Raw genomic sequence first — 18,442 nt, 5'->3', positions numbered from 1 at the left:
CATTTCCTGGAAACTAATTACTATGCTGTTCACTTGTTCTCCCTAAAATGACCACCTTGTCACTGTCTTTCTTTTAGTGTAGGTCAGCTGCAGGACAAATGGTGGTTTTAGTAGGAGTCAGGACCCTGTCCCCCGCCCTGTCTGTCCCCTTCCAGCAGCCACTTGAAATGTACCAAAAACTTTGCTGTCCTTCCTATCGTTTTCTTGAACTGGCAAATTAAGATTAAGGCTCTTAGATCTGTTAAAAGTCATCTCTCTACTTTATTTACTTACAGCGAATATCCTCCACCGATTAAACTTTGCACTCCTACAACACTGTTGGACTCCAGACAGAAAGGTAAAATCTAAAAGTATCAAAATCAATGCAGCAGAACCAGAGATTTATTTTTATTCCACACGTTCTTCTTCCTCGTCGAAACCTGGCACCTACATTACCCACAATGCAACTTGACCTTCAACAGTGACAAGATGGAGATTTGGGTGTATTATGCTAGTAGCGGCTAATGTAGCCTCGAGAGGGATCCCTCCTCAGTTGCTCTCCCTGAGGTTTCTTCCATTTTTCCCCCTTTAATTTGGGATCTATTCTTTTAGGAAGTTTTTCCTTGTGCGATGCGAGGGTCTAAGGACAGAGGGTGTCGTAACCTGTACAGTCTGTAAAGCACAGACAAATGTATAATTTGTGATATTGGGCTATACAAATAAATTTGATTTGATTTGATCTGAAAGCCTTAAGAAGAGATGAAGCGCTCTTCAGAGATGCAGAGATCTGGTAACTCCAGACACCCAGATTGTTTTCATTTTTAAACTAGTAGTCTTCAGCCCAAAACTCAATAAAATGTTTACGCAGCCACAAAGGCTTCACACAACTTCCCGCCCCCCCCCCCATATCATATGCAACAGTACTCCCTAAAACCAGTAAGAAAGACATACAATCTGTGAATTTTCCACTTTTTCCATTAACAGTTATGGCATCTATATTTTAGTTAATAGTTTTACTAACCGCAAACACTCTTCTGTCTCTTTCCTATCAATCATTGTGCAACATTAGCATCGTGTTTGCCAAAAGCCTAAATTTGATTTTCAAATAAGGTTTTCCACAATTCCAATTTTCTGGACAACACCCATACCCTCGAGCCATGCGTGTGCATCCCATTCACTTAGACACACTAGCATCACACAGATGAATCTCTCGTAGGCAGACAAAACTCAATTTATTCCAGTGATGCTTCAGGAAATGTCGCGCCAGATGTTGTGCAGACGGGGGAAAAAAATAGCTTACATACCATAACAAGGCAGTGGCACACAGTGGAGATGGGACTTGAATATTTATACAGGAAAAATGTAATTTATTTTTAATTACGGAGACGCATATTAACCCCATGCAGAGCTCTAGCAAGCTGTCCTTAATTGCCCCATTTCCTCTAACATAGAAGTGTGGCATGTGTGTGAGAGAGGGTGTGTGTCTGTGGGGTAGAGGTAGGAGATCTGTCAATATGAGCTTCTGTTGCCCTCCTTCAAACCCACACATGATGACAGATCATGTCTGAGACAGTACAGACCAAACAGCAGCTCGTAATGTCTCCTCGGTTTAGTGTACGACCTTATAAAATATTTAAGGAGAGGACAAGAACTCACAACACTTTTCAAGATTTGTCACTTTTGACACCTCAAAATTATGAACTTCCTCTTTCCCCGCTTCCTTTCTACATTTCATTTGAGAAAGTGATGACATGAGAAGCAAAATCTAAATTGGACAAGGGTTGCAAAAGTTTGGGAATATTCAAGTTGGAAGCTTTCCATTGGAATTAACAGGGAATTTATGGGAAATAACGGCAATAAAATAGAAATACAGGGGTTATTTGCTCAGGCTGTTTTTACTATGTCAGATGCATATAGAAACAAACTTCTTACCATATCATAAGCAGACATAATTCATTAATCTGCCAAATAAATCCATTAAAATGATAACATTTCCGTGAAAGCATGCAGTCCTTTGGCCCAGACACAGTGCAGTAGTGTGGGCTGCGCATGTGATGGGAGGATGCACTCTGCATGGTAGCAATTCAATTAAATGGGCATACTTTTAACCACAACATGCCATAAGACATAGTACACTTTAGTAGTGATAATGTAAACATTTTTATATTGAAAATGTTACATAAAGAAAATTCACAATGCTCTACATCCCTTGGAAATCTTCCAAAAACATATTCCTGGAAACTTTTCAACCCTTTGTAACCCTTAATGAGACCTTTTCCATATGGTTTTTCTCTGTCAGCATAAAAGTTAAGGAAGAAATAAAAAACACTTTAGAGAAGCTCGTTGACCACATAAAGCAGGACGAAGCCTTGTAAAGCAGTCCCCCTCCGGCAGAGCATAGAGCCATCAACCCCAAAGCAAACATCCAAGTGTGAAAACACCTGATTTACTGCGACTGGCAAGGTGGTGGCAGCAATCACCACAGTAGAGGAAACATCTGCCCCAGAGCACAACATACTTTAGTCTTCAATCCACAGCAGATGTCCAATATATTATTACATTTATCATCATGGCACAGGAGGAGATTTTTCATCTGGTTTTCTGCAGAGTAGGTGTTTTCACACCAAACACAGTTCATTTAGAAATGAGCTTGACTTCAGATTGCCATTTATGCCGCCTCCTGACAAAGCCTACATGTGTTACATGTGCTGTCATAATTAAAAATCCACACCGGCAGGAATCCGTTTGGTTGATTTCCCCCATCCCTGTTTTGATGTAACACAATTACAGAGTCGTTTGTCTGTTTTAAACTATAAGCCTAACCAATCAACGTCCACATCAGTCAGACAAACGTCTGCATAGGCCTCCAGAGAATCCACATGCAAAGTGTTATCTATCACGGGCCTTCAACAGACACAGACTTCCTTACTTCAGCATAAAATCTAAATATTCAAAGAAGAGGTGCCATTTAAGAGTACACGTAGCCATACAAGTATCAGGAGCCTAACAGTAAAGTAACACAAACATAAGTAGTCGCCAGAAAGTCTCCGTACCGATCCTTGTTTTCCTCAGCTAGGCCTCAGCTGGTGCCTCGTTCTGTGGTCGGTTTTGGCTGACCCATATCCCCCAGCTATAGTCCATGCCAGCCCAGTGAGGACAGTATGTGCACAATGCAGAGGCGGCATAATGAGCCCCCTACCTGACACCATACAAAAGGTACACGCTTGTCTCGCCGGTGGAGTCTAAACTTTTGGTTTAGAAGTTTTTGTTGTTTCGTACCTTATAGCGATCAGACTCTGATGGGCAGAGACAGGTGTTTATGTGTACGCATTCACGTGCTTGTGTGTAAATACATTTTTGAGTACACGGCCCTGTGAGTGAGCAGTGAAAGGTATTTGCATGTTAACAAATTACATCATCCAGTTTGGAAGGCTCTGAACTTTTCCTGCCAGCTCCACTGACGCACAGCAATCACCTGAAGTCGCATGGGTGGTCACATGTGACGCATGTTCTCCCACACTGAGGTGCCCTCACATGAATGTGGGGAAGATGACAATGCCAGCTCCTCATTCTCAGTCACTCGATTCTCTAAACCAGTGTGACTTTCTTGAATTATGTTTCTGCAATATTAAGGACATAATGACAAGTCTGCGTCAATGTGACACCCTTCCTGAGATTAAATGAAAATGCTAATATGATACTGCAAAAACTTTAGAATTATACTTTTCACAGATGGATGTAAAAAGAAATTATTTCTTCTTCTTCGTCTCTTCTTTCTTTCCTTCTTCGTATCTTCTGGAGGTGGGGGGGGGGGGAGGGCTTCTTCTGCTTCGGAGGAGGAGGAGGATGGCGGTCTTCTGAGGGGGGAGGAGGAGGAGATTTTCTGAGTGCTTCCTTCTTCTTCTTCTTTCTTCTTCTTTTCTTATTCTTCTTCTTTTCTGATTTCTTCTTCTTCTTCTTCTTTCTTCTTCTTCTTCTCTTCTTCTTCTTCTTCTCTTCTTCTTCTTCTTCTTCTATTCTTCTTCTTTTCTTCTTCTTCTTCTTCTTCGTAAAGGCCGGTCCACATGATATGCGGCTTAAAAAATTACTTAACTCCACATCTGCAATAACTAGTACATGCTTCTTTCTAGGACGAGGGACAATGAGACTTCCTCGTCTGTGTCCACAAACCTTGTCACATGACAACAGTGGAAGCAGCTATATCCGGCTGTGTGTGTGTGTCTCCACCACCACAGCACAACCACCCCCCCCCAAACAGTCTGCCCTTAGAGCATAAACAACAAAGATGACCCTTGTCAGCTTCCTATTTACACTCATTTCCCCTTCTACTTTTATTCAGTTCTACTTTCCACACTGTGGGCTTTCTTAAGCACCGACATGACAAGAAAGTGAAACCGACAGCTGTTAGGAGAGTAAATGTGGAAACAGCATTATTTTATATTATAACTGTAATACAGACCAGCAAATAAATCAAGAGCAATCTGTTTTCAATATTTTATATGACTTGACTTCAATGCTTTGCAGAGTAGACCCCAAATACATCCTGTGTACAGTGAGAAACACAGCACAGACTGCTGACAAAAGACAATGGACCTCATAACAACACAGGGGAGCTTTTAAGTCAGTTCTTAAAATCATCACTGGTGTAAACTAAACCCTTTTGATGTCAACATGTTCTCCAAAACAGGAAACTGGCCAACAGACAGACTGACCACAACCTAGATAAGATAAAACCTCCTTCAAGTGTCAGGTCTGACTAACTGCCGAGACCCACAGACACACTTTGCCGTGAAGAAATCCACCAATGATCTGCGTCCCGGAATCAAAGCTTTTCTAATAAAAGTTAAGGGTGACAGCAGACATGTGGCTGAACTCAGCCAAATTAGGGGAATAGTTTGACACTAGATGAGAGATGAGAGAACTAGAGGGGATGAGAAAGCTACGCAGTGTGCAAAGAGTTGTGCTGAGCGGCGTGGTAGTGAGACAGATCACTACATATGTTCCCCACATATGTAGGACTGTGAGTGGGGGGGTGAGCTCAAGTGAAGTGTGTATGAGCCATGCGTACTGTGTGTGTGTGTGTGTGTGCATATGTGTGCATGGGAGGAGCTGTCAGGGCCTGATAGAGTGTCTTTACATGACAAGCAGCTGCTGAGGTCTGGGATGCGAGCTGGGCAAAGTGGAAAATAATGAACGGAGAACCACTGCCAAACACAACAGAATTCATCTTTATCTGCCAACTGCTGCATGGCCTTGTGTGTGGACAGCTCCAGCCTGCCACCACCACCCCTGTATACCACACACACACACACACACACACACACACACACACACACACACACACACACACACACACACACACACACACACACACACACACACACACACACACACACACACACACACACACACCACAAGGTAGGGCCACAGCAGTACACGGTGGAGCATCATCTTCTTTGCATATGCACACGTGTAACATTTGTGTATCATGCGTGCTATTTGATCCATACTAGTTTGTGATCTGAAAAAGTACCCCAACAGAGTTTGACCTAAAACAAGGTCATCTCATAAACATCTTCTAAAAGCTAATCAGAGAGGATCATTCTATTCCAGATGCTGAACATATCACAAGAATAAAAAGGTCTTTAAATCTAAAAGGTTTCCCCTGATTCCTCAAGGACTTGCAAGGACAACGCACCCTCAGGGATTAAAATTTACATTTAAGTTTTCTTTCGGCTCTGAAGCCATTTGCAAATCAACTTAGCTTGCGAGGCCTTAACAGTAAGGGTTGGCCAGGCAGCCTCATTGAGGGGTCAATAAATAAAAGGAAAAAACGTGGAAGGCTTTAGAGAGAAGGGGGAGAGAGAGAGTGACGGAGGTTAGTGGCTGTTTCCGAGGAGTGTCCTGTTCTATCTGTCTCTAAGTGACAACGACAGGAATGTTGAGATCCCAGCTGCTGTGGCTTGTTGGCTTTTAATAAAGACACATCATGCAGCATTCATCGTGCAGCCCCCAAAAGGAGATGCCAGTGTTCTAACAATGTGTCCAAACTAACAGCTCTGTTGCACGTCATCCCTTTCTTGCTACTTTGAAGGATTTTAATAACATTTAAAAGAACAATAATCTCTCACACACTCACACTCACACACACTAGACAAAATGCGCCTCTCAGTGCCCACACCCAGTGGTTGGACTTCCTGAGGGGGCTGCTGTTGGGTTTTGTCCCCGTCTGGCCATTCATGGCTTGGGGATGGGAGGAAGGGAGCCAGTGGTAACTGCATGAACTGTGCATGTGTATGTGTTTGAGTGGTGAGAATCGGATGAGAAGGGGGGGTAGGCGGAGGTTGAGGATTAGGGAATTAGAACTCCAAAGCGAGGGAGGAGGGGGGAGCGGGTTGCGCCTTTTGTTGGTTTTTCCTCAGACGCCCCCGCCATCCCTTCGGCCCTTTTCTGCCGGGTTCTGCCTGTAGGCTGCAGCTGCGGCCTGCCACCCTGTGCCCTGCATCTCAATGAGCCACGGGCCGCCCGCTCCAGAGGAGAAGGGGCTCCCTGATGCAGGGGTCACCACTGAGCCCCAGCAACCACAAACTCCGCCCCACACCATCCGCTGCTCTGAGTCGCAGAGCTCTGAGCTGGGCTTCTCGTGCTGCCCGGACACCCAGCTACCCATTTGCCCCTCTTGCTGTGACCATATAAGGCAGCACCAGGCTCACATGCCATCCTAAACTGTCCAGGAGTTTGGGCCCTTACTTTTTCCCCCCCTTCTCTTTATGTCTTCCTGACATCCCCCTCCTCTCCAAACCTCTTTTGTTGGCCCCTCTCTCCCATGCAGCTGGATGGGGGACTCCATTGCCAGGGCTTTGGCAGCAGCATCAACAGGTTGCGGGGAAGGGCCACCCTGGCCTCCAATGTAGCCCTCTCTGTCTCGTCCCCTTATCCCTCTCTCTTTCTCTCTGTCACTGCGGTTGCCGCTGCTACCCCAACAGGAAAAAAAAGGCAGGGGGGATGGGGGTGGGTGCGATGGAGGCTGCCCCTCTTTCTCACGCTCGTAAGAAAGCCCTCACTTCTTCTCCGTGGTGAGTGACACCTGCTGATTACCATAGAGACACTGTGGGAAGTTCCCCCCTGCCACACTGGGGCTTAGATTTGCCCCCTCTCCCTGGGTAAACAAGCAGTCCATGGATTAGTTAACTGGGTTACTGCATGGCAAACAAATAAACACACATTATTTAGAGCATATTAGTGCCAATGAACTCTCAATGACCAGTGTAAGATCACACACCCTCAGACAACCAAGGAGTTACTCGAGAGGATCCATTTATTCTAGAGACAGGTAGTCTCCAGCTGTGGAAAACTAACAAGCCCAACTTCCTTCGAAAAGTATGCCAAAACCTTTGTTTATGGCTTCTGAATAACTTGGTAAGTATGTTCTGAGTAACACAATAAGCTGATGTGGAGGATATATGGACATATCTGAGCATACAGTCAACTCTTAGTCTGCAGACAGCTGAGCATCCCCTTTATCTCTCCGTCTCCCCTACCCTCCCTAAACTGGAGAGAGGTGCCAGTGGTGTGATTGATGTCGGAGACTGGGAGATTTTCGCTGGTCCATGGGTGCTTCCGCCACGGTTCTGAGTTGTCAGCAGGGTCATTATCCTAGCAACAGGATGGTGGGGCTGTGGGTGAGGAGTGTGCGCTGGAAGTGGGGGAGGACCGAGAGGGGGTGAGATGGTGGGGGCAGACAGAGTCAGAGAGAAAAGAGACAAGGAGAAGAGGAAGAATGTGGGACTAAGAAAGGAAGAGGACAAGAGGAAGGACGGTAAGGAGGAGGGGAGGAAACGACAGAAACAAAAAGGGGAAGAGAGTAATGGAGATGGAGTGTGCTGCCGAGCACCACAGTTGTGGCGAGCAGGAGGACTCTGCACAGCAAAGTAAGCACACAGCGGGCTTGCCGTGAGAGGAGGCGAGCGGTGGAAGGTGCCACCTCCCTCAGCCTCCTGGTCTCCCCACCATGCCAGCCAGCCTGTCTGCCGACAGCTGCACCCCAGTAATTTACTTCTCTCCACCACATTTAGCAGGAAGACTGCTTCCCATTACCCAGAGCAGGGGGTCCGCGCTGACGGCCAGACACCCGGCCAGAACACTGGCTTCCCGGTGTGACACCCTCTGCCGCTGGACCCCGCCCACAGGGGCTCCACTCCTAGATCGGCCTGGCACTTCAACTTCCACTGCTGGTGATCAACTGGGTACTGGAGTATTTAAATCACTAAAAGTATCATTAAAAGTAATAAATTCTACATTAGTTTCAGTTAAACAACTGAATTACCCATCATCACAGAACATTTTAATTGCCCCATTTACTCAAAGTTTATACTAAAATCCCTTTTAATCTCACTTTGCTTCTAGGATTTTTTCCCCCCACACACATTTCTCTTTCAATATTGTTTATTTTACCAGAAAAGCCCACTGGTTATAATAAATATTGTAGGGAAACTCAGGTGTCAAAAAAACCCTTTGCTCTGATGTTAATTTGTCACACGGTGGTCACTGTTGACCATAAATCTAGATAGTAAAGAGCATTTACTGTATAAATGATCTAAATCATTCCACTGCTGTACTCTGCATGATAAAACACAGGCTGAATCAAGTTTCATAAATTGTATTATGTGTCTTTTGAATACTTTGACATCAGCTGCCATCTATTTGTTAAAAAGTCTTTCTTTAATTTGTACTTAATGGAGATACACAATAGGTTGAACTGTGCATTTAACTTTATAACTATAATGCAAAAATATTTAAAAATAATAATAGTAAAGCACAGCATAATTCTGTTCCTGATTAATGTAACTTTATTACCATAACATATTATCCACAAGCTTCAAGATAACAAACATTTTGGGATCCACTTACAAAGGACGTAGTAATTTATTTTGCACTCTAGAACTGTTTGTGTAAAAGTCTCACAATATACGTGAAAATATTTGCAAATTGGATGAGCCATCACTCCATTTCTGCAGTACGTAATGTGGCCATTTGTGTGTGTGCTGCAGCAGTGTGTGTGGACCATGACAGCCATAACGAGGGGATGTGTAGGAGCCCGGGCGAGCCTAGAAGCAGAGCTGGCAGCCAGTCAAAGTCCTGAGACAGTCAGCATTGCAGCATCATGAGACATTCTTAATCAGGTGGGCCTGCTCCTTTGAAGAGCATTTAACTGTGTAGGAAACGCCACATTCCCTTCCTGAGATCACTAATACAGAGAGGAAACTAAAACAAATGTGGAAGATTGCTGGCTGAAATGTCCGCCGCCTGTTCTCCAGATGCACAAGGCACAGATATCAAAAGATGAAAAAAAAAAAAGAGTTTCATCTACACTGACTGTTGCTATTGATTCTGGTGTTTCACAAACCTCCTGCCTGCCTGCTCCACCCCTCCCCCCCCCCATCTTATTCCCACTCAGTCTCATGCACTTTCCTGGACCACCAACAAGGTCTCGCTTGGAGGAGCAGATCATGAGTGTCCTTCAGCCGCATGACCAGCAAAGGAGCCAATCAGCTGATGAACACCAAACCAAACCGCGAGAGGGTCTCTGTGGCATGTCGCACACAACATCCATCCACTTTCCTGAGGCCGCCTGGGTCACTGAGCAATGTTCTGGGAACATCACAAAGACGCTGCTCAACTTCTGTCTCTCTCTCTGCCTGCCCTTTTATGTTTCCCTCGCTATCTCTACTGGTGTGCCCTCTGCCTTCCCTCCCTCTCATGAGTCGGAGCCAGCTGAGCGTGCTACCCAAATCCAACAGTTGTTGTGGCCTTCGTTAGCCTAACGAAGGGGCCGGCTCTTTATACTTGTCAGGGAGCAAATGAGTCAAACAAACAAATGCCAGGGAAGAGAGGAGGACAAGTGAGCGCTGTTCTGTTGAGCTTCACTGGGTTCTTGGCCGCAGCACTTCCCTGGAAACTAGGGAACCCACAATCTGCCTCTTTGATGTCTGATGATGCTCTGGCTTTGATGGAAACTTTGGAAAAACACACTTGCAAAAAGAAATAACATGCTGCTTGGTCTCTGTGGCCACTAGAGGCCGTAGGCACATTTAAAGTGTGTGGGTGCACTCTGTGAAGGATCTAAAAGAGAAGTACCATTTGGGGACGCATAACAACTGGTTATGATAGTAACAACAAAGTTACAGTGTTTTTGCAAGCCTGTACTTGTGATGCGGTCTGTGCATAAGGGCACTGGAGTAACGTCCTGCTGGCAGCGTAACTCCTGAATAAATATGCTTCACACTGCCCATACACTCACACATTTGCATATGCATGTGCTGACGTACATACAGTACACGCTGCTCCCCTCCTACTCGGCTGCTTTGTCTTGCATTCCAAAACTGTCGTTCCAAAACAGACAGACAACCAAGATAGCAGTCACAACAACACATCCCACACAGCATCCACAATCCAGACATCACTGCAGCAAGGCTTAAGGAGAAAGTATGAAGGTGTGTCCTTCAGAATGAAATCATTTCACTGAGCGTAGCTCGTCTGGAACAAATGTACAGAGAATTACAAGGCTGAGAATCTGTAGCTCTAATGACCGATTAGCTCTACTGTGGGGTTTACGGGACACTAAGGCACAATGCTTGCTCTACTTTCAATCAGGAGCCTCCACACAGTTAACACATGCATGCTGACCATGACTAATCAGACAGGACTCAAAGAACGAGAGTGAGTGACATGGATGTGTTCAGCTAACGTGCTCTGTGCATGTAACTGGCCTACCATGAAATCTATTAATCATGTAGCTCCATTACATGGGAATTACTGGACGAAAAAGCCACACTTAACCCCCCTTCTTTTTTTTAAGTCCGATACGAATGTGTGCTAGAGCGTGTCCATGGAACACACACAAAATGTTGATGGAAATATGGAGGGCTATCTTTTCTAAAACATTAAATTGGTGTTTTGAGTGCACACATGGGAGTAATGAGCATGCTGAACACACTTGGAAGCGGTATAAGCCATTTATTATTACGCCCACATGGAGATGTGAGTCACTTGGGTGGCGCCACCACACACAAAAAAGCTCCACTCAAGGTGCAACATGGGATGATAGTGGTTGAGTGGGGGCTGAGGTGATGGACAGCAAGACAGGGCTACTGCAGGTTCACCTTCTGTGCCTTGGCTCTGGGGCAAAGACTGCATGACAGTGACGCGACACTAAAAGCCTTTCTGTCAAGGAGGCAGGTGGACGCCCTCCAATCAAAACACAGAGACTCTGGGTGACATTTCACAGGGCACAGCTGCTCGGCAGTTGACAGCATGCCAGCTCACTATTCCTGAAGGGTTGTTTGTTTAGTGTGTAACAACTAGAAGGGTGTCACTGCTAGAACTGTGTGTGTGTGTGTGTGTGTGTGTGTGTGTGTGTGTGTGTGTGTGTGTGTGTGTGTGTGTGTGTTTCTACCTGTCACTATTGACAACTCTTGTAGTTATATTTTACACTGGCTCTTCTATCAGCATCTTCCATTCTTATCAGCAGGTGTGGAAAAATTGACCTGTGCCAGTTTTTGTGGCACTAATAGTATACAGAGAGAGGAACAACAACCACCAGGATATAACTGAGTACACAAATGTACAGAAAGACTGACATTTTAGCCCAAACCTTTGACTGTCAGACCTAACTAATGTAAATTTACATGTTCCTTTCGATAGAAAGGACTTTCCCGTTTTCGTTTTTACCCATAAGAAAGACACAAAAACCCAGTTTGTCGCTAAAGCCTCTGATACGAAATCTTTACATGAATTTTGTTTTATATATTTTATGAAGAGCTGTAGAAAACCTAAGATTGTAGCTTAGATAGAACCAATCTAACTTCAATATTTTTTTCCAGCATTGGTTTTTACTCAACAGAGCGCCTCCGCAAATGAAACACTAATAGAACCCAAAGTTTTATCCGTTCACTCACTGGAAGCACCAGGGTGTGTCTGCCTGAGACTAACTGAGTCGAACCGGGCTGACCCTTTCCTAAAACAGCAGCCTGTTATGCTCTTAGCCCAAGCCTTGAGGAGGGGGAGCGTGGGCTAACACACCACAGCGGCACACTGTTCCCCCCAAGAGTCCCAGGAACTCTCCGAGTGACCTGCTCCCATCACCTTATCCCCTGAGTCAGAGTCTTGGTTTCACCTTTTCCAGTAAAAGCCTGGTTCCCTGGCAATGGGCCCGGGAGCCTTCAGTGGTTTTGGAGAAGTTCCTTATCCTATTTTGCCCCCGGTGGTGGTGGAGTGGGCTCTGTGAGGCAGCCGCAGTTTCAAGGCAGAGTTAGTATGCACACATAAAGCTGCTCAAAGCCAGCAGGTATGTGAGGAATGCCTCTTCGTCCAAACAACAGGACTCACGCCCGACACAGAGCCGTGCCACGCCACAAAGCACTGTCAGAGTAAATGGGGCCCACTGGGGACTCAGCAACTGGATGGCCCTTTACAGTAGATCTGGCATACAGCCTGTTTAAATACAGTTACCCGGTGATCAATCACCTTGCACAGATGTCATTGGGTTCATTTCTGCAGCATTTAAAAAACAAAATATGTCAATAGTGTACTACAGTAAACGCTTGCTAATCCAAGTACCTCAGGAATGAAGGTAATGCAGATTCGTGATTTTATTTATTTATTATTAGAGTACAAATCTAAATGTTTAAAAGTGTACACCGTTTATGCCCCAAAACACAAAGTAGTTTATGAAGTAGTACATGAAAACTGCCATGTGCCTGTATTCTATGAAACCAAGTACTTGTTTGCAGTTTAAATGCATTTACATCAACACATACTTTACTTGTTTACTATCAACAAGGGATTTTCAAGTATTTGCATAAACAACATATTTTAGTGTCTTTGCACAGTTGGTTTCTAGAACAGGAGGTGATGATAACTATACTACATCATAATTGAATTGTGAAAAAAACACAAAGGAAACCATAGCACATCAAAAATAAGGTGCATAGTGATTATCTTATTTTTTAGGTGTTAAGTGCAGTTACATCTGAAACAATCAGAAATATAACTCTTTTCAACTGAGATCAAATCAAGCTATTTATAGTACAAACTTTATCTGTGCATTTACCTCTTTTATGCAGCCACCCCTCCTTGACAATCACCACATTGGTCATGTTGGTGGGCAGGGTGGAGGATCCAGGTTTCCCACAGGGAGAGACACAGATTTGTTTCAAAGGTTTTCTTCACTCGGCTCTGTGCAGGAGCCTGGAGACGAGGTCCTGGGGTTTACAGCCGCCTTCTCAATGGTGGTTACCTATTAGTTAAAAAAAAAAAAAGTAAAAATTAGCCACATATTGAGGTGAAAGATTTTTCCCACTTGTCTGAATATTAACCCTCAGGTCAACATAGTAGAGGAGAGGCAGTGGATTTGAGAGGATCTTAGTGTTTTATGACCCAGTTAGTGGAGGATATGCTAAAACCACAGCGCAGTCCCTTTCACATGTGGAACCTGAAACATTGCATGGTTCAAATATCTGTGTATGGCCGGGGTTTTTGGCATTCACAATGAAGTCGGCCCCTTTTGGAAAATTCCATGCTGTTCACACACAACCATTCCTGATTTTTTCAGCAGTGAGTTAGAAAATAATGGCAAAAAACTATTTTGACAAAGGCTGCCTAAATGAAAGATTAAAAAAAACGTATTGGCAGTTGCATGTGCAGCCTGACTGTTTTGGATCCTATTTAATCATATGTGCCTATGATGATTTTGTAACTTTATGTTTATCCTGTAAACTGGGAGCAAAATATATTAACACTTGGTTTGGTGAGTATTATGATTTTGTTTGTGCCGAGCATACTGTAGGATGTGCATTTCTGAGGGAGATAGCCGGGATTATTATCCCACTTGTAGATTAGCATTTCCCAACAGTGCACTCCCTCTGCTCCATTGCCACCCAGTGAAGTTCAGCATTAACGAGGAAGGTGCATGATTACCATTTCTTGGAGAAAAAAAAAAATAGACATTGATCATTAAATTCACTATATTATACATTTATGATCATTATCACAGAAAACAACGTTAGAACCCAGCAACGCCCAAACACATCTTAAAAATAAAATATAAAAACAAATGTTTTCAAATCGCCTATTATTTTAAAATGTACTAATTTGTTTTTTTTTGCATAAGAAACAATTTTTTTTAAATCAATGATAGATTTGCCGTCTTGCAGTGAGTGTACTAAATGTAATTTTGCTTTATGTGTGGCATTATCCAAACAGATTTGTTTGTTTAAAATCACAAATACAATAAAGATTAAAATATATCACATGTTAAAGACTGTGGTGAAGATCATGTGATATAATCACAAGCTCCAGAACAGCTACTAAATGGGCTTCGAGTTGAGGTTGTTTTGCTAACTAAATGAATACGTTGTGAGATGAGGGTGCACTGTATCTGTGAGTGCTACTGTTATTATTCACACCTGACCTGCGGTGGAAGCATGACGGAAATGTTACGGAGTCCTGGCAAGGCAAACTGACTGATGTTTACAACAACGTGGGCACCTCTTTACACACAAAACAGGCATGAAGGAAAAAAACTGTGGCACATTTACATAGTAAAATATGTGAAAGAGTGCAGAATAAAAACTAAACATGAGTAAAAGCTACTACAAACAATCTTATGATGTATGATAGATGATAGGACCAGCACTGACATCAGATAAATTCCATCACAGACTTATTGGTTGTTCATCAACAGCACATACTAAAAACCTGCAGGCTATCATAACCAAAACACTTGACCTTTTGATTCATTCAGTACTTTTTTATTATTGTATAAAGATAGCTTTGAATGCAGGGCAAAAGCAAAATAATGATAATTGACATGCTTGTTCACACAAATGTCACATACTGCACCAGGCAATCTCTGACCATCAACTGAAATCAATTTGGCTGCTGCTGCTGCTGCTGCTGCTGCTGCTGCTGCTGCTGCTGCTGCTCTGTCAGAGTAAAGCCATCAAAAGGGAGCTCTGTTTGAGTGGCCTCATCCAGCTCACTGGTGGGGACATCAACAGGAAGTGGATGTGACTATTGACAGACTACGAGTCATATCAGTACAGCCCCAGGCTCGAACACATCTGTCAGTGAATGTGCGATCAACACGCCTTTTACTGCCATTCTGCTCGCTTCCATCAATGAGCAAAAGTGAGTTTGTGAAAGCACAGTTTATTTTTGCTCAGTGTTTTTGTTTATTGCACTGGGGTTGTGGTGCTTGTGTCACACAGTCGATGTTGGGAGGATCTTGGAGAGGGCTTTGAAAAAGCACACTGAGTGCTATTCAAACGACGGATCACACAAACCGTTGGATCTCAACGGCATCTTAGTGTGTACTCTGTGACACAGGCATGCACACATTATATACACATTGGGATACATCACACAAACAAACTTGAGCGCGCACACCACAGCCAAAAAAGCAACACATGCACAAGACCGGCTCTGGAGCCACAACAGAGAGCTGCTGTTTTAATGGGAGCGACCTGTTGCTACTGCGGCCTGTGTGGAAAAGCTGGGCTACTGCCAGCGCTGCAGCCAGCAGCCACTGAATGAACCCAGTACCCTGACAGCGGGTCACATGGTCCTCAGGCCTCTGGGCCACCGCCTGCCTGCCTGCACTGCTGTCAGTGCGGCTTCCAATCATTCATCTTTCTGGCTCTGGCACCAGGGGCCATCCCATTCAATGCAAATCAGTCTCATGCTGCAAAGATGCCACACACTGAGCCTGTTACTGGGCCACAGAGGACAGTCCCATGTGTTTATGGCAGGAAGCAGAAAATCAGGCCGACATCACCGCACTACTTCCTTCATCACAGATCGATAGATAGTTTGTTTTTGCTCTATTTTCTGCTACCGCTTGGGTAAACAAGAGTCTGATTTAAGTTTACAAAGAACAATGAAACAACGAAATGAGAACATGCTCACCTGTTGATGGAAAACAGTTCCTGAAGCGACACTTGGTTTGTGTTCAAATGCCCCAATCATACCAGTACTAGTGTGATCTACTACACAGTGCACAGTTCCTCTATCAAGTTCCCTAAAAACACATCACTAATGATAAGAATATTGTGGGTAGGTGTAGCTGAACACCAAACCACGGCTACTGTAATCTTTGAAAGCCGGGTAGACTGACTGTTTTAATCCTGTGATGACATGAACAGCAACCCCCTTATGACTCATGTTGAAAATGTATTCATTTTCATGCTGTTCAGACAAGCCATGAAATGAATGATACATCACAAAGCTAGATATATTCAAATATATAGCAACCGTAACTTACTCATTCTGCCTTTTAAAGAAATCATTTGGATAACACACAGAATAAGACCTAAAACTCCTGGTGTCTCTCATTTGTTGCAAATCAAATGTCCTGGCTGTTAATGTGAGCAACTATAAAACAAGACGATTATAGCAAAAAGTATGCTAGGCTGCAGTGTTCCCCGTTTGTGACACAGACAGAGAAGAGTACCGTCATGTGATGCTGATGGTGGGCTACCATCATTAGGAGCGTATCCTTCTCAGTGATAATACATCTAAACTCCTGTGGTGAAGGCAGGAGCACGGGCACAATAAGTTTGCCTGTGTACAGGGGCAACATTTCAAACAACATTCCTCGGATTCTGCATGCAACTGGTGCCACATTTGCGTCAACAGGGCTGTGAGGGGATTGGGTGGGAGGTGACTGGTATTTTCTAAATAGAACAGGGAGAGCCAAGTAGTCACTGGCTGCATCATTACGCCAGCGTGTTGCGTCTTCACCGGTCACATGCCAAGTCCCCCTGCGTACACCCTGTGGACAGACGTAGTCTCATGTCTCATGACTGGTAAAAAACATTTTGACACTAGAGGCGTTATGGGTACAACATGCCCAGAGCCGGGGACAATGTTCTCTTTCTAGACTGTACATGTATCAGTAACCTCGCCAAACAGACAGTCACATCAGGAAAGAGAGTTTTATCTCAAGTTGGACATTTAAGCTTTGCATCTTTCATGTCCATTAACTTGTGCTGCTCAGACGTGTGGCTGACAAACCTTTTCATTTCGACTCCCACCACATCAGTTTGTTTCACATCATAGACTCTTCAAAAATAAACCTTCTTGAAAAATCCCTGTAGTTTACAATGATTTAGAAAAGAAATGCATAACTTTCATCATTGCAGGTGGGATGATAACAGTGAGGACAGTAAAACCTATCACCAAATCAGCTACCCACATGCATTTTGCAATTGTACTGATTACAAGGGAGGGAAATAAGAATATAACTCTATTATACCTTTCTTTTATGACTTCCCTAGTGTGCAAACTGTGGACCTAAAGGCCTTTGGGCCCCATTTCGAGAACCACTACAAGGTGGCATTAAGTCACAACAAAGATGTACTGCTTTGTATCAGTGGACGTGAATGCAACAATGTTACAACAGAACAGCATCAAGCTAGCAAAGCTAACGACTAACTGTAATTACTGCCTGGCCATAAATTTCTCACTCAAACACGTAAACAAACGCAGTGGTAGTTCATAACAATGAATGAGCTGCCCTCTTGTTGAGCTCATTTGTTTTCATTTGCCTCCCGGGCCATAAAGTACAAGCGAAAACAACTTTCGCGAAGAGGTGCACCGTTTAAAGTAACATGACTGCAGATATTTTGGCCTGAGGGCTGTGTCTCAAAAGTGGTCATTGTCAAAAAATGAATGGTTAACTGAAGATAGACTCGCTTTTGTTTGTAGAAAAATAACAACGCATTATTTACTACAGGACGTTTATAAGCCCTCGACTTTACAGCTACATAACTTCTACGGCGAAGTGAAGTCAGGAAAGTACCTCATTTCAGTTTGCATTTAGCGATAGAAAGGATATGGGGCCTAGCAGGGCAGCTTGGGTGAGAATAACCGCATCCCATGTAAGTACAATGGGGACCTACCCTGTCTAGCTGTCGACCTCTTGTAGTTAACCATGCGAAGGAAACGCGGACATTTACCTGGACAGGAATTCAACAATGTGTCCGTCTCATTATAGTGAGCTGTTTCGGCGGTATATTAAGTTGATAAGTCCTTCAACAATCTGGACAAAAGTGCTCTCATTTACTCCGTTTCTTTGCCTTTCTTCCACTACACCTCCCAAACGCGCTGTCTGCAATGCCTCTGTGGCAGCCTGTCTCCCGGGTCCTAGAGCCGACCCGTGTATGAGTCCCCCTCATAGGAGGAGTGGTAGGCTGTCAGCCGTCCCATTGAAAAAACCCTGCAGTGTTTCTATAGGGGCTTATTAGGGGCTGCATGGCCTTGCTGAACTCTCAGTTGTTTTATCTGTGCCGGTTGTTTCCAAAATAGGGTCAGGGGAACTACAGAGGCACCCTGTAAGGTTTCCAGGGGATCCTCAGCACAATGAGGGATATCTGTTTTTCACTTCCTGAAACAATCCATGAGA

General features: G+C 44.1%; 1 protein-coding gene across 1 annotated transcript in view; it reads right to left on the bottom strand.

Moving 5' to 3' along the window:
• akt1 (v-akt murine thymoma viral oncogene homolog 1) overlaps window positions 1-18,219 on the bottom strand; it is a 29,920-nt gene extending 11,701 nt beyond the window's left edge. Inside the window, exons 1-2 of the mRNA XM_029461195.1 lie at window positions 17,997-18,219; window positions 13,091-13,276 (exon numbers count right to left, since the gene is read on the bottom strand). Coding sequence (XP_029317055.1) covers window positions 13,091-13,136 — 46 coding nt within the window. The 5' untranslated portion in view covers window positions 13,137-13,276; window positions 17,997-18,219. The remainder of the gene's footprint in view (window positions 1-13,090; window positions 13,277-17,996) is intronic.
• Between the last annotated feature and the right edge of the window lie 223 nt (window positions 18,220-18,442).

The sequence above is a fragment of the Cottoperca gobio genome, chromosome 22 (assembly GCF_900634415.1).
Source record: "Cottoperca gobio chromosome 22, fCotGob3.1, whole genome shotgun sequence".
In the NCBI taxonomy this organism is placed as follows: Eukaryota; Metazoa; Chordata; class Actinopteri; order Perciformes; family Bovichtidae; genus Cottoperca; species Cottoperca gobio.
Note: the sequence above shows the minus strand (reverse complement) of the source record. Positions and strands in the feature narration are given on the sequence as shown.